The sequence below is a fragment of the Tupaia chinensis genome, unplaced genomic scaffold (assembly GCF_000334495.1).
Source record: "Tupaia chinensis unplaced genomic scaffold, TupChi_1.0 Scaffold000054_1, whole genome shotgun sequence".
In the NCBI taxonomy this organism is placed as follows: Eukaryota; Metazoa; Chordata; class Mammalia; order Scandentia; family Tupaiidae; genus Tupaia; species Tupaia belangeri.
In genome coordinates, this window is record NW_006159512.1 from 62,628 (window position 1) to 74,876 (window position 12,249).

General features: G+C 36.0%; 1 protein-coding gene across 1 annotated transcript in view; it reads left to right on the top strand.

Annotated features, from left to right (window-relative positions):
• The first annotated feature begins 262 nt into the window (after positions 1-262).
• The window catches only part of NEDD1 (NEDD1 gamma-tubulin ring complex targeting factor), a 58,457-nt gene continuing 46,470 nt past the window's right edge, over positions 263-12,249 (top strand). Inside the window, exons 1-4 of the mRNA XM_006141366.2 lie at positions 263-402; positions 5,135-5,229; positions 8,419-8,535; positions 11,696-11,836. Of these exons, the coding sequence (XP_006141428.1) occupies positions 267-402; positions 5,135-5,229; positions 8,419-8,535; positions 11,696-11,836 (489 nt within the window). The 5' untranslated portion in view covers positions 263-266. The remainder of the gene's footprint in view (positions 403-5,134; positions 5,230-8,418; positions 8,536-11,695; positions 11,837-12,249) is intronic.

Genomic DNA, 12,249 nt, shown 5'->3' on the forward strand with positions numbered 1-12,249 from the left:
CCACTTTGTAATGTGTCTGTTGTAGGATCTAGTGGACCCAGAGAGGAGAGACAGGAGAGTTACATGGGGGTCAGGTCATGGAAGACAAGGTTAGGAGATTGGATTTCACAGTGAAGAGAATAAGATCTGATATATTTTGTAAGATCGCTAGAACCACTTTGTGCTGAGTACACTGTTTGGAATAAAAGTTGACCAGTAGAGCTGCCTGTTATAACACCCTCTTTATTTTTAAAATGAATTATTTAAAACTATTTGTAGGTGAAGTCATGCAGGAAAACCTCAGATTTGCTTCGTCGGGAGATGATATTAAAATATGGGATGCTTCATCTATGACATTGGTGGATAAATTCAACCCACATACCTCACCACATGGAATCAGCTCAATGTGTTGGAGTAGCAACAGTATCCTTTCTTTAAAAGGGAAAAAATAACCACTTTTTATTGAACAACCAGTTTCAATGAACCTTTTTCATGTGACCCATAATTAAAAATGTATGTTGCATTGCTCCCAAAGTTACATAAAGTGAAATAGTAGTTTAAGAAACAGTACATATGAATACACTCTGATGTTCTCTGATGATTTCATTGAAAATAAACTTTAGTTGCAACCCACTTTATTAAAAAGCACTGCTGTTTTAAAAATGTATAGTAGTTAATAAATCCAGATGATAGAATTATTTGTTATCAGCAGTTTGTTACTGAACCACATGGAATAGAATAGTTAATGGTGGGGGGGAAAATCTGAAAGGTTTTTGGAGTGAGTTTTTATATCTACATTTGTGGATATAAATGGATATTTGTGGATCTGATCTGTAAATTAAAGATAGAACTTAAAAACAGAGGCAAGATGGAGAGGAGATAGAAAAAGTGTACCATCCCTGTCTTTCTGACATATTCTGTATTTCTCTTTCCTTTCTGTCTGAGATGCAAGTAATATTTACCAAACAGATATAGTAAAATTATCTAGGTTTAGTTTCTTCCCAAGATATTTTATGTTTCTGATTGAAGTCCCATCTGTCTTGGTGAGCTCCTAAATGTGGGTAAAGAGGGATCAGCAGATGGTGTGGTAGTTATGTTGTTGAACTTGCACATAGTCAACTGTGGTTCGAGTCCAGGACCTGGCGGTTTAAAACTCATGTTGGGCGTGTGTGTATGTGTGCCCAAATCCAGAGAGAAGAATGGAGAAGGGACTTTGGTGTGACCATTCCCCTGGGTGTGTGATTTCTCTCTTTCTGTCTCTCTGGCAAGCACAAGTGTCTTCCCCTATAGCAAAAATTTCTCTTTCTTAAAAAAAAAAAAAAAAAAAAGATAAAATGAATGAGAAGCAAAGTCTGGAAAGTAATTTCTGAACTATACACTATTGACATTTCAGGCCAGGTCATTTTTTGTTGTAGCAGCTTTACTTTGCATTGTAAGATGTTTAGAAGCTTCCCTGGCCTTCACTCACTAGTTATCTGTGGTTCCCAGCTGTGACACTCAAAATTGTGCCTACAATTGCCAGAATAACCTCCAGTGGAGAGCTATTGGTGTAAATGAAACTCTCACCTTTTGTGTGAAAAGGTTCTATTTATTTGGTATGCTAGAAATTATTTTGTGACCCATATACTTTTAAGAATTGTTTATTTTATCTATTATTATTTTTTAATTTGACCAAGCAGAGACAGAGAGAAGGAAAGGTAAAGTGAGAAAGCAAGTTGCCAGGTCTGGGACTTGAATCATGGTTGACCTTGTGAGAGTCTAGTGCCTTAACCACCAGACCACTTGGCCAGTACCAATACAGTGTTTCTTAAAGAATTTAGTTTTAACATCTATTTGATCTTATCAACACCAAAGTATTAATATCTACTTCCTGATGAAAAGAAAAATATCAGACCTTTAAAATATCACTGATTCATGAACAAAAATATTAGAAATATTTATTCCCAGCCTAGTAATTTCTGTAAATATATTGACAGAAATGACACATTTGCTCAGTGAATTAAAATGGCCTCGTTATCATTCCTTGATTTTCTATTAAAGTAGTAAAGTAAATTACTTTGATGGTCTATTGAAGAACACATGGTGAAGTGGCTACATTTTTGAAGGACCATTCAGATGTTTAGTAGGGAAACTGTTAAAGAGAGTGAAAAATGGAAGTTGCTACTCTATTTTTAGATTATATTTAGAGCTTAATTTTCCCTGACACATAGGAAAAATGAGCACTTCTTAATGAGATTTATTTTTATAATTATTATTAGGTTTATTTTTGTTCCAAAGAGTTTTCCTGGGAGTTGGCATTTATAACATACTCACTGATGGTCTAGCAACAAAACTGATGTGACAGTGAGGTAGTATGATGTGACTTTTGGAAACTGGTCATGTTTCTGTACAGTTTTTTTGTGTGAGAAGATGTATACTGAAAGCCTTCAGATAGTCTTATTCCTAATGAGGCTTTGATTCCTTCCATGGAAGTTAGTTACTGAAGCACAAAAGTCCCCAGCCTCAATTACATGGGGTTCATATAGCATAGATTGAGGTACCAGGACGTTAGTTTTCTCTTTTCTTTTCTTTTCTTTTTTTATCCTTTAGATAATGTTCCTCACTTTCTTACCACTTCTATAAGAGAAATAAGAAAAGTAACTGTAGGAGCTAGATGGTGGTACAGTAGTAAAACACAGTGCTCTGTGATGCCGACCCACATGGGAAGGTTCTCGGCTCATGTCTGGAAACTTCCTGAGTGTGATGGGTAGATACATGCCCATAATCTGGGACTAGCTGATCTGCTGTCTCTCTCGCCATCTCATGGAAGGAACTTTAGAACGTAACTAGATTATCCTCTCATATTATCTTTTAGTTCCTTTTCTATATTCTAAGGAAAAAAGTAGTGGTAAAAAGAGGAAGAAGTAGGCCAGCAGGTGGCATGGTAGTTAAGGCTCTGGACTCTGATGGCTGACCATAGTTTGAGTTCCATACCCGGAGGCTTGCTTTCTCTCTTTCTCTCTTTCTCTCTGTCTCCCTCCCTCTAGTGAACATGTATGCCCTATAGCAAAAATTAAAATAATAATAAGATGGCTGACCATAGTTTGAGTTCCATACCTGGAGGCTTGCTTTCTCTCTTTCTCTCTTTCTCTCTGTCTCCCTCCCTCTAGTGAGCATGTATGCCCTATAGCAAAAAATTAAAATAATAATAACAATGTATAAAAGTTAAATAAAAAAGAGAAAGAAGCTAATTTCTCAATACTGTGATTTTTTTTTTTTAGAGAGAGATTTTTGCTATAGAGTGCTTATGCTCATCAGAGACAGAAAGTGAGAAATTACCCTGGGAGATGGCCATGCTGCAGTCCCTTCTCCATTTTCCTCTTGGAATTTTGGGCATGCATGCACATGCGCCTAGTGTGTTTTAAGCTGCTGGGTCTGGGACTCGAACTGCAGTCGACTACATGGGGGTCCTGTGATGTAACCATTATGCCGTTGGCTAGTTCTCTTAATGTTGTAATTTCTAGATAGACATTATTTTGTTTGTATGATAATGAAATTATAATCTAGATTTATTTACAAAATAAGTATTGTGCAGACCAACTAAAAACAATGTAGTTAGGATACTGAGTGTCTTATTAGCTTTTTTTTTTTCAGTTCATAAGTTTATTTACAAACATATTCAGTATGCTATGAGTTTAAGAGTTTCACCCATTTTCCAGAGATTGTGACTGCGCCTCTTAAAATGTTCTTCATATCTATTAAATGGATGAATTAGAACATCCTTATTTCTTAAGTAGTTGGTGTCTTACTATAAAGAAAGGTGCAGCAAATCCAGATCCAAAGTACACAGTCATCATAACGAGTAACCGCCACTTGTTTTCCACTGAAAAGATTCTTCCCCGGGCCTCCTCAAAGTGGCTCCTGGGGACCACGGAGGTCGTGAACCTCCGGATGCTCTGTCCTTAGCATGGCGCTGCTGGAAGCCCTGCGAGAGCGCAGAGTCCAAAGACAGGAGAAATGGCCGCACCGCCACAAGCCCTTCCTTTTTCCCTTACTAGCCTTTTTCCATTGCTTTTACTCAGACTTTGCTAGCTAAAAATCATAGTTTAAACTTCTTTTTTCTTCTTCTTTTCTTGGAGAGGTTTTTGCTGTAGGATGTGTGTGCTCTCCAGAAAGAAAGAGAAAGACAGAGAGACAGAAAGAGAGAAATCACCCCCCAGGGGGGGATGGCCATGCCCCAATCCCTTCTCCTCCATTCTCCTCTCGGGATCTTGGGCACGCACACACATGCGCCCAGCGTGAGTTTAAGCCACTGGTCCAGGATTCAAACTGTGATTGACTACATGGGAGTCCAGTGACATAGCCATTACGCTAACTACTGGTCCCCCAACATAGTTTAAACTTCTAATATTTTAATTTTTCTTACTAAAATTCAGACTCCTTTTCTTCATTATTTTATTTTGTTTAATCATTTTAGTTTTAAAAGCTTACGTTGTTTTATGTTACTGATTGTTCCCCTTATAATTTATATAAAATAAGGTAAATATAATTTAAAATTAAAATTATATTTAAAATAAAACTCCATAACATATAAGTTTTCTATTTAACTGCACCCATTTGTGTTTGCGGTGGTAACTGTAATATTTGTTCTTGATACATTAAAGACTGAAGTATCCTACCACAGAAATTCCAGTCCAAAGAAAATATAAGCCTTTATATGTTTTGTGGAAAAATAGGATACTAATATGGATGTTTGTTTACTAGCTTAAGGTGATACCAAATACTGGGTTAATAAATTAACTATCTTGAACAGTTTTTGTAGATGAAAAGGCTGACTGATATTTGCTGACGTTGCTTTTATCATGCTCTCATTCTTGAAGGATAAAATTAGATCATCTGGCCTACTCTTTGAAAATGGAGTAGTATTTCACATGGGTTAAAGAGCTTTCAAGTGATGGTACAGCCAGAAAGGATAGTTCTCCCCTGCAGTAGCTGCAAAGAGAATCAGTCTCAGTAATTAGTAACCTAAGCCATTTTTGAAAACTGATATATGAACTATGTTAATTTGCTTGTCTTCTCAGTGCATTTGCGTTTATGCCTATAGTTCTATAGTTCTTACAATAGTATCTGGTGTAAATGCCTTGGATTGTTTCATGCTCCCTAACTCTTCATTTAGATAACTTTTTAGTGACTGCGTCTTCCAGTGGTGACAAGATAGTTGTTTCAAGTTGCAAATGTAAACCTGTTCCACTTTTAGAGCTTGCTGAAGGGGTAAGTGTTTTGTTTTTTTTTTTTAACTTTCAAAAACCAGTTCTTCTTGAGTGGGAGTTATTTATTCATTAAGGTGCTTACAACTATTTACAAAGATGTTTAAAGACATCACTTTTAACCTAAGCTCAGAATAACACAGTAACACTCACAGGCAAGGTATTTGTGCCTACTGAAGCGTCTTTAGGTAAAATCAGACTCGGTCCTACCTAGGGCAGCAATTAAGGGCTTGGATTTTAACTAGGCACTTGCTTTCTCCATTTCCCCTCTGCAGGACCTCATCGCTTCCTGTTGTAGGACTGTGTCCTACCAGGTTACTCTGGTGACATATGAACCATAATGAGGTAGCACTGCTTTATTGACCTTGGGCTAAAGACCATAACAAAAGACCCCTGTGTGTGACGGTGGCCTTTGACCTCAGGCTCTGCCCAGGTAGTACTAAGGCTTACCTCCTGAGCCTCCCCAAACTCTCCTTGAGCAGGATGACTTCCACAGGGTAAACTTTGGTCCCAGAGCATTTAAATGAAGCTCTCACTGCATATTGCTTTTTTATCCTTTTGTTTTATAAGTTAATCTCTCTAATTCAGAGCAATACTGGTGTCCTCATTTACAGTCACACATACTCCTCTTTTTTTTAAAATAAGATACGATCTTTAAGGTATGAGTAGTTGGTAGCTTGTTCTTTTTTTAATTTCAAAATTTTCATAGCAATCCTCAGATCATTTGAATTGTCAGAATTTTATACACAGGGATAGATGAAGTAGCCTAATTAGGAGAATAGCAAGATAATAGAATATAAGATCAACTAATTTAAAGAAGACTTAGGATTTTTTTATCTGTCCTTCCCTCAGGGTATCTGGTGGGATTGGTGTGAATCTTAGTCCCAACCCACAGGTATTGAGACAGACAGAACATCTGTTAAAGGTAGAAATGAAATTTGAAGCAGGCTACCTATTCAAATTAAAGTAAAATCAAGGCAGAGAATGCCCCTAGTTGATAAAAGGCAGACTGAATTTTTTAAGAGCAGTTGAACTATCTTAGTTATCTTTGAATCGTCCGATCTTATAGAAAGCGGTCAGCAAACACTTCTTGAAGTTAAATGTCAACACCAAAATAGTTTTTACTTCTATTACCACTATATATGTGCACTGTGTTTATGCACTGTGCCTTAGAATCCTAAAATCAATATTTGAGGTTTTTTTTTTTTCTCCTGAAAGTATAAGAGTAACAGATGATATTCACAAGTATGATACAATTCTAAGGGTTTTATGAATATTCTAAATTAATTGCCATTATTCTTAGCCCACTTTTCCCACATGATCAAAAGTGAGATCTTTTTAGTTCTTCTGCATTTTAATGTGTATTAATTTATTAAAAAAGTGCAAACATTGGTTCTTTAGCCTTGATTAGTAATTTCTTATAGCATATTGGTGTGTTAATCCTACTTATTTCAAAATTGCTTTTAGAGTGGAACTTTAAGTTGATGTTTTTGGTTTTTTTTTTGACTTGGTATTTTACCTCTTTAAAGTAGATGGATTGGTGTTGATAGCATTATAATGGATATGATAGGCTACTACATAACTTAGAAAATTGACCAGCTGTTATTTTTAGTTTTTAAAAATTGTACCTATTGCCTTGTATCTTTGGGAGTACCAGATTCCTGTAATAACACTACAATTTCCATTAATTATTTAAGTTCTTCAGCCACATTAATAGTACATTAGTATTTAAAAAAAAAAAAAAAGCACAAAAAAACCCCCAAACTTCTGTCAACAGAGTAAGCCAGCTATTATCAGTTTTGGTTCCAAGCCCTTAAGATTAATTGTAGTTGTTGTGACCATTGTAATCTCAATATATTGATCTTTGACACCATTGTGGTCTTATTTTCATTGAAGATTATTTTCATATTTCTTATACACTGTCCTGATTCTAAATCTTATTTAGTCACTGTAGACCAAAGTCAGTTCCTAGAATGGTGGTCCCTGCAAGAGAATTAGAGCAGCTGTACTGAAACACTGATGTTTGTGCCTCCTGCTATGTGTATGTGTTAGCTGATACCCTTGGTAAGAAATTCTGAGCTAGAGAAACCTTGAATGGTCCAATGAGGGTAGGGAAGTGACCATCTGCGCCTTTTAAGAATCTTTCTTGAGCAGAGAATGTTTTTGAGATGCATGGATTCTTTTTTTAAAGAATTATTTAATTCTCTTTATTTTAATTTGACCAGAAAGAGACACTGAAAGAGAGAGAGAGCGAGAAAGCAAGAAAGCAAGCCACCACGTACAGGACTCATACCAGGGTCTAAACATATATAGATTGATTGCCTTTTCACTTTTAACCAAGTTGTAAATGGTAGCTCTGGATTTCATTTCACTGTTTTGTTTTGTTCATAGCATTTAACTGGAGGTAACAATTGATATAACTTCACAGTGCATCTATGGCTTAAATACAAAGAAAACATGTAACATTGTATTCTAGTGTGTAGCATAGTTAATTATGGAACCACCCAATAAGCTACTCATAGGTACTCCTTGTGGTAACTCCATAACCTCTGTATTTTTAGCTATGCTCTAAGTATTTGTTGAGCATGAATATGGTCTTTCCTTATTGAAACTGACATTCTGATGAGAGATTGGAAAATGCCATCCAGCCAAGGTCCAGTGAAGTCAGTTTTTTAGGAAAGAGAAAAGTTGTCTAACAGAAGCCTTGAAGCAAATGCAGGGCTGTATGCAGGGTCTTCAAGAAGTTTGTGGAAAACTGAATTAAAGTTGCAGTTTATTTTGGCACAAAAATGTTTTGAAATTCCTGTGTAATTTTTTTCAAAACTGACTTCAAGATAATCTGTGGAGATATAAGACTAGGTTTTATCAAGGGGAGATATGAAGGGCAACTAAACGCTGATGGGAGGCCAAAATATATTTTGTATTTCATTAGTGTCCTTTGTAATCACCATCCTATGAAAGAACACATGAATATGTTTAATTTGCTTGAAGTCTTTTTGATCTTTTTGCAGACTGCTGGGTCTACGTGGAAGATGTTGAGAGGTGAATCTTTTGTACAAGTATTAGCCTGTTCATGTAGCATTAATTCCATAGATATTTATCATGTGCCTATTATTAATTGTTGGATGAAACCTGAAAGTTAGCACTGGGCTCTTAAACTAAGGTAACTTTTTTTTTTTTTTTTTTTTTATAGCAAAAGCAGACATGTGTCAATTTAAATTCCACATCTATGTATTTGGTAAGCGGAGGCCTAAATAATACTGTAAATATTTGGGATTTAAAATCAAAAAGAGTCCATCGATCTCTTAAGGTAAGCAGCTTTTAAATAAATCTTTACATAAAATTTTACAATGTGTTTAGTGTAGTTAACAATTTTAATTTTGAGCAGTTGTGATTAAAAATAAGATGCTTAGGATGGAAGTAAGACGTGAAGGAAAATAAAGATGCTTTTAGCCAAAAACTTTTTTGTCTTGTTTTCTTTTCTTGATTTATGTCATTAACATACATTTTCAGTATTTAAAGATTTTTCTATTTCTAATTTGAGTTACTTCTTTTTTCCTGGAGTATGGTTTGTTGCCATTAGGGACCTTTTGTTAAGGCATACTGGAAAAACGATGGTGGTTTGGGGATGGTAGTGTTCAGTCCAGTAACCGTAGTCAGTGATTTGGCTTCTTCATTCTGCAGTGTATTTGGTAGCAGTATTTGTTATTTTGTGTGCATGTATTTTCAGGTTGGTAATGAAATATCTTCTAAAATAATTTACTATTTACAACTAATATTTCTTTAGCCCTTTGCAATTTCAGCAAAAAAAAATTATTCATTGCGGAAAGTCTCTGACCATGACGTTGCAGAATTCTACTTTACATTGTACATCTTTATAATATTTACAATTTGTTCCTTAAAGTTACTTGAAACTTTAGAACTGTTTTAATATGAAGAAATGTAGACCAATACACACCTACATGTACGTACATAGGAAACACATTTCTGTTAACCCGTCATCCATGGAGTCACCGTGTGACGTCAGTGGTGATCATCACGGCCAGTAGACCTATGGCTCGCCCACTCTCTTCATATACCCGTATTATTTCGTAGCAAATACCAGACATTATTATCATTTTCTCTAATGTCAGAATGCCATTGGGTTAATTCTTACTGGAGAAACGGTATGTATGAGAATGGCTTTCTTTTAGCTAAGTTGAAATATAATCCTATATTTGCTGTTTAAGTGTTACCATTGGATGTTCAGGATTTTAGGGCTAGCTAAACTTTCAAGCATCTTAACTCTAAAATAGCTGTGGAGTAGATGGCTAATTACAAAGTTGCCAGTAATGAGAATAGTTCACCTTTACTGAGTTTTTCGATATGCCAGCCACTGTGCTTACAAATGTTTATTCTCCTCAACAACTCTGTGAAACTTAGTCAGTATTATTACCCCTTTACACAGATGGAGAAATTGAGTCAGCTGTTACCAAATTGTTCTGTCAGACAGCCAACAATGGCAGAGATGAGATGCAAACCCAGATACTACTCATTATCTAGTCTTAAATTATAAAATATTTTACTTAAAGGTACTTAGACGAATACACCTACTGTGAACAGTGAGTTTCTTACAGAGTTGACAAGACATTAGTCTTTGGCTAGTTTTGTCACATATTTTCGAAGCTTCATTTACTCCATCCCTGCACAGCAGACTCTGCTCACGTTTCTGTCATTAGCTTTCCCGGTTACATTAGGAAGCTTTTTCTCTTTTAAATTCTTAGAGTGTTCTATTTCCTCATGCATTCAGCTAGTGAGTATTTGACTGACAGGTTGTGAGTGAGAGAAAACCTAACTTTCACCTTTTTCCTTCCTCCATGGTCCGTTCCCTGGCTATTTGATACAATTTCTAGCACTTGGTAGGTGCTTAGTAAATGTTTACCAATTGTCTTATTTTCCACAGTTAAAATTAGGAAGACATCTGCCTCTTTATGGAGCCATAGAAATTGTATTGAACCCCACAGTTTTAATTTCCCCAGTGGGAATGATGCACAAAATGTTTGTTGTTCCTTTTTTCTTTACTTCAAATGCCTTTTTTTTTTTCTCAAGACAGCAATTGTTTCAATATAGAATAAAAATAAAATGCAAGAAAAAAACCCTCTGAAAGTGCTCAAAGGGTCATTTGAAGAAGTTGTAATATAAGTGTAATAGTCTAGCTGCTATTCTTGCTGTTACATGAATCTAATTATTAGATATAAAGGTTAGTTTGTTTATCTTACTAAGATGTAGCACCAAACTTAGAACTGTCCTCCTTGGGGGCTGGCAGGTGGCATGGTGGTTATAGGCACTGGACTCCCACATGGCTGACTGCGGTTCAAGTGCTGGACCTGGTGGCTTGCTTTTTCATGTTCCCTCTCTCTCTCCATATCTCTCTCTCTCTCTCTCTGTGATCCAACTGGAAAGTAATAACAAATAAAAGTAAATAAAGTAATTCTTCAAAAATAAATAAAACTGTCCTCCTAACCCTGATCTCTTTTCTGTGCTTCTGCTAGACATCTCTAATTCCATGTTGCAAAATAGTTCTTATGAATCCAGTTTGTTTTAAACCCAACAGTTATTTTCTCAAAGTGGATTACCATTTGGACTTGAGAGGCAGCCTGGTTTAGTGGAAGGAATGTAGACTTTAGAGTTTGACGTGGAATTAGATTCTGGCTCTTTCACTTGGTAGTTACTAAGCTTTCGCAAGTTCCTTTCCGAACCTCATGTGTAAAATGTGCAGAAATGGCCTTGCCGCTCAGGATTTTCTAAGGATTAAGTAGTAATATATGAAGCTTCCAGCACAAGTCAGTACTCAGCAAATGGAAGCAGGCGGTATTATTGCTCAAACTTGCCTTGTTAATTTGTTCTTCTCTATCTTTGGCAATGCATGGCTTCTTTTCGCTTCCCTGGACTTCTCTCTTATCTTCTGTGTTAGTTGAACTCAAGCTTTTTATCTCCTGTAAAGCCCCCTCTCTCAACCCTCTGTCCTCTGACATTTGGCCTCTACAGCTCATTCAGCATTTACTGCCATTCTTATGTTAATTCAAGTGTCCCATCTTCTCCAGTGGAGTGTAATACTCTCAAAGGCAGGGCCTCTCATGATAGTCAACTTGCAGTAAATGTTATTCTATTCATCAGTGGAAGTGAATTCTTTAAGGTTGACATAAGGTCATTTAGAAAATTACCTTTCCATAATATCTCATTTTTTCAGAGTGCCAGGACTGTTATGAAAAATAAATCTATTTATGAAATCTATTATGAAAAAAAAATCTCTTCATAAGAAGACTTGGTGTTGACCAGATATCCATTTGAGTAATTTCTTAAAGTTATTCAAGGAAAATATTAAGCAAATGTTACAGTGAAAAATATGTAATATTTGGTATTTACAAAAACATTAAAATGGGCAGCTTGACTATCATGGAATGGTAGACTTACTTTCACTTTTCTTTCAGGATCATAAAGGTGAAGTAACTTGTGTGACGTACAATTGGAATGATTCCTACATTGCTTCTGGATCGCTTAGTGGTGAAATTATTTTGCACAGTGTAACCACTAATTTATCTAGTACTCCTTTTGGCCATGGTAGCAACCAGGTACAGTATAGCTTTATTCAAAATAAAATTATAATAATTTTAATTTCTTTATGTAAGACAATGAATTTAAACTTTAAAAAATTTTAAATGTTTTAAATTTGCATTTCATTTGCTTGAAAAACTTACCAGTGGTTATTTTTTAAGGTTAATGTTTTAAAATATTCAGATAACATATTTGTTTTTATACAATTTTTTTTTTTTTTTTTTTTTTAAGGGCGCGTGCGCTCGCCAGACAGAGACAGACAGACAGAAAGCGAGAAATCACCCCCCATGGGGGATGGCCATGCCGCAGTCCCTTCTCCTCCATTCTCCTCTCGGGATCTTGGGCACGCACACACACTCGTCCAGCGTGAGTTTTAAGCCACCGGGTCTGGGACGCGAACCATGGTCAACTACATGGGAATCCAGCGACA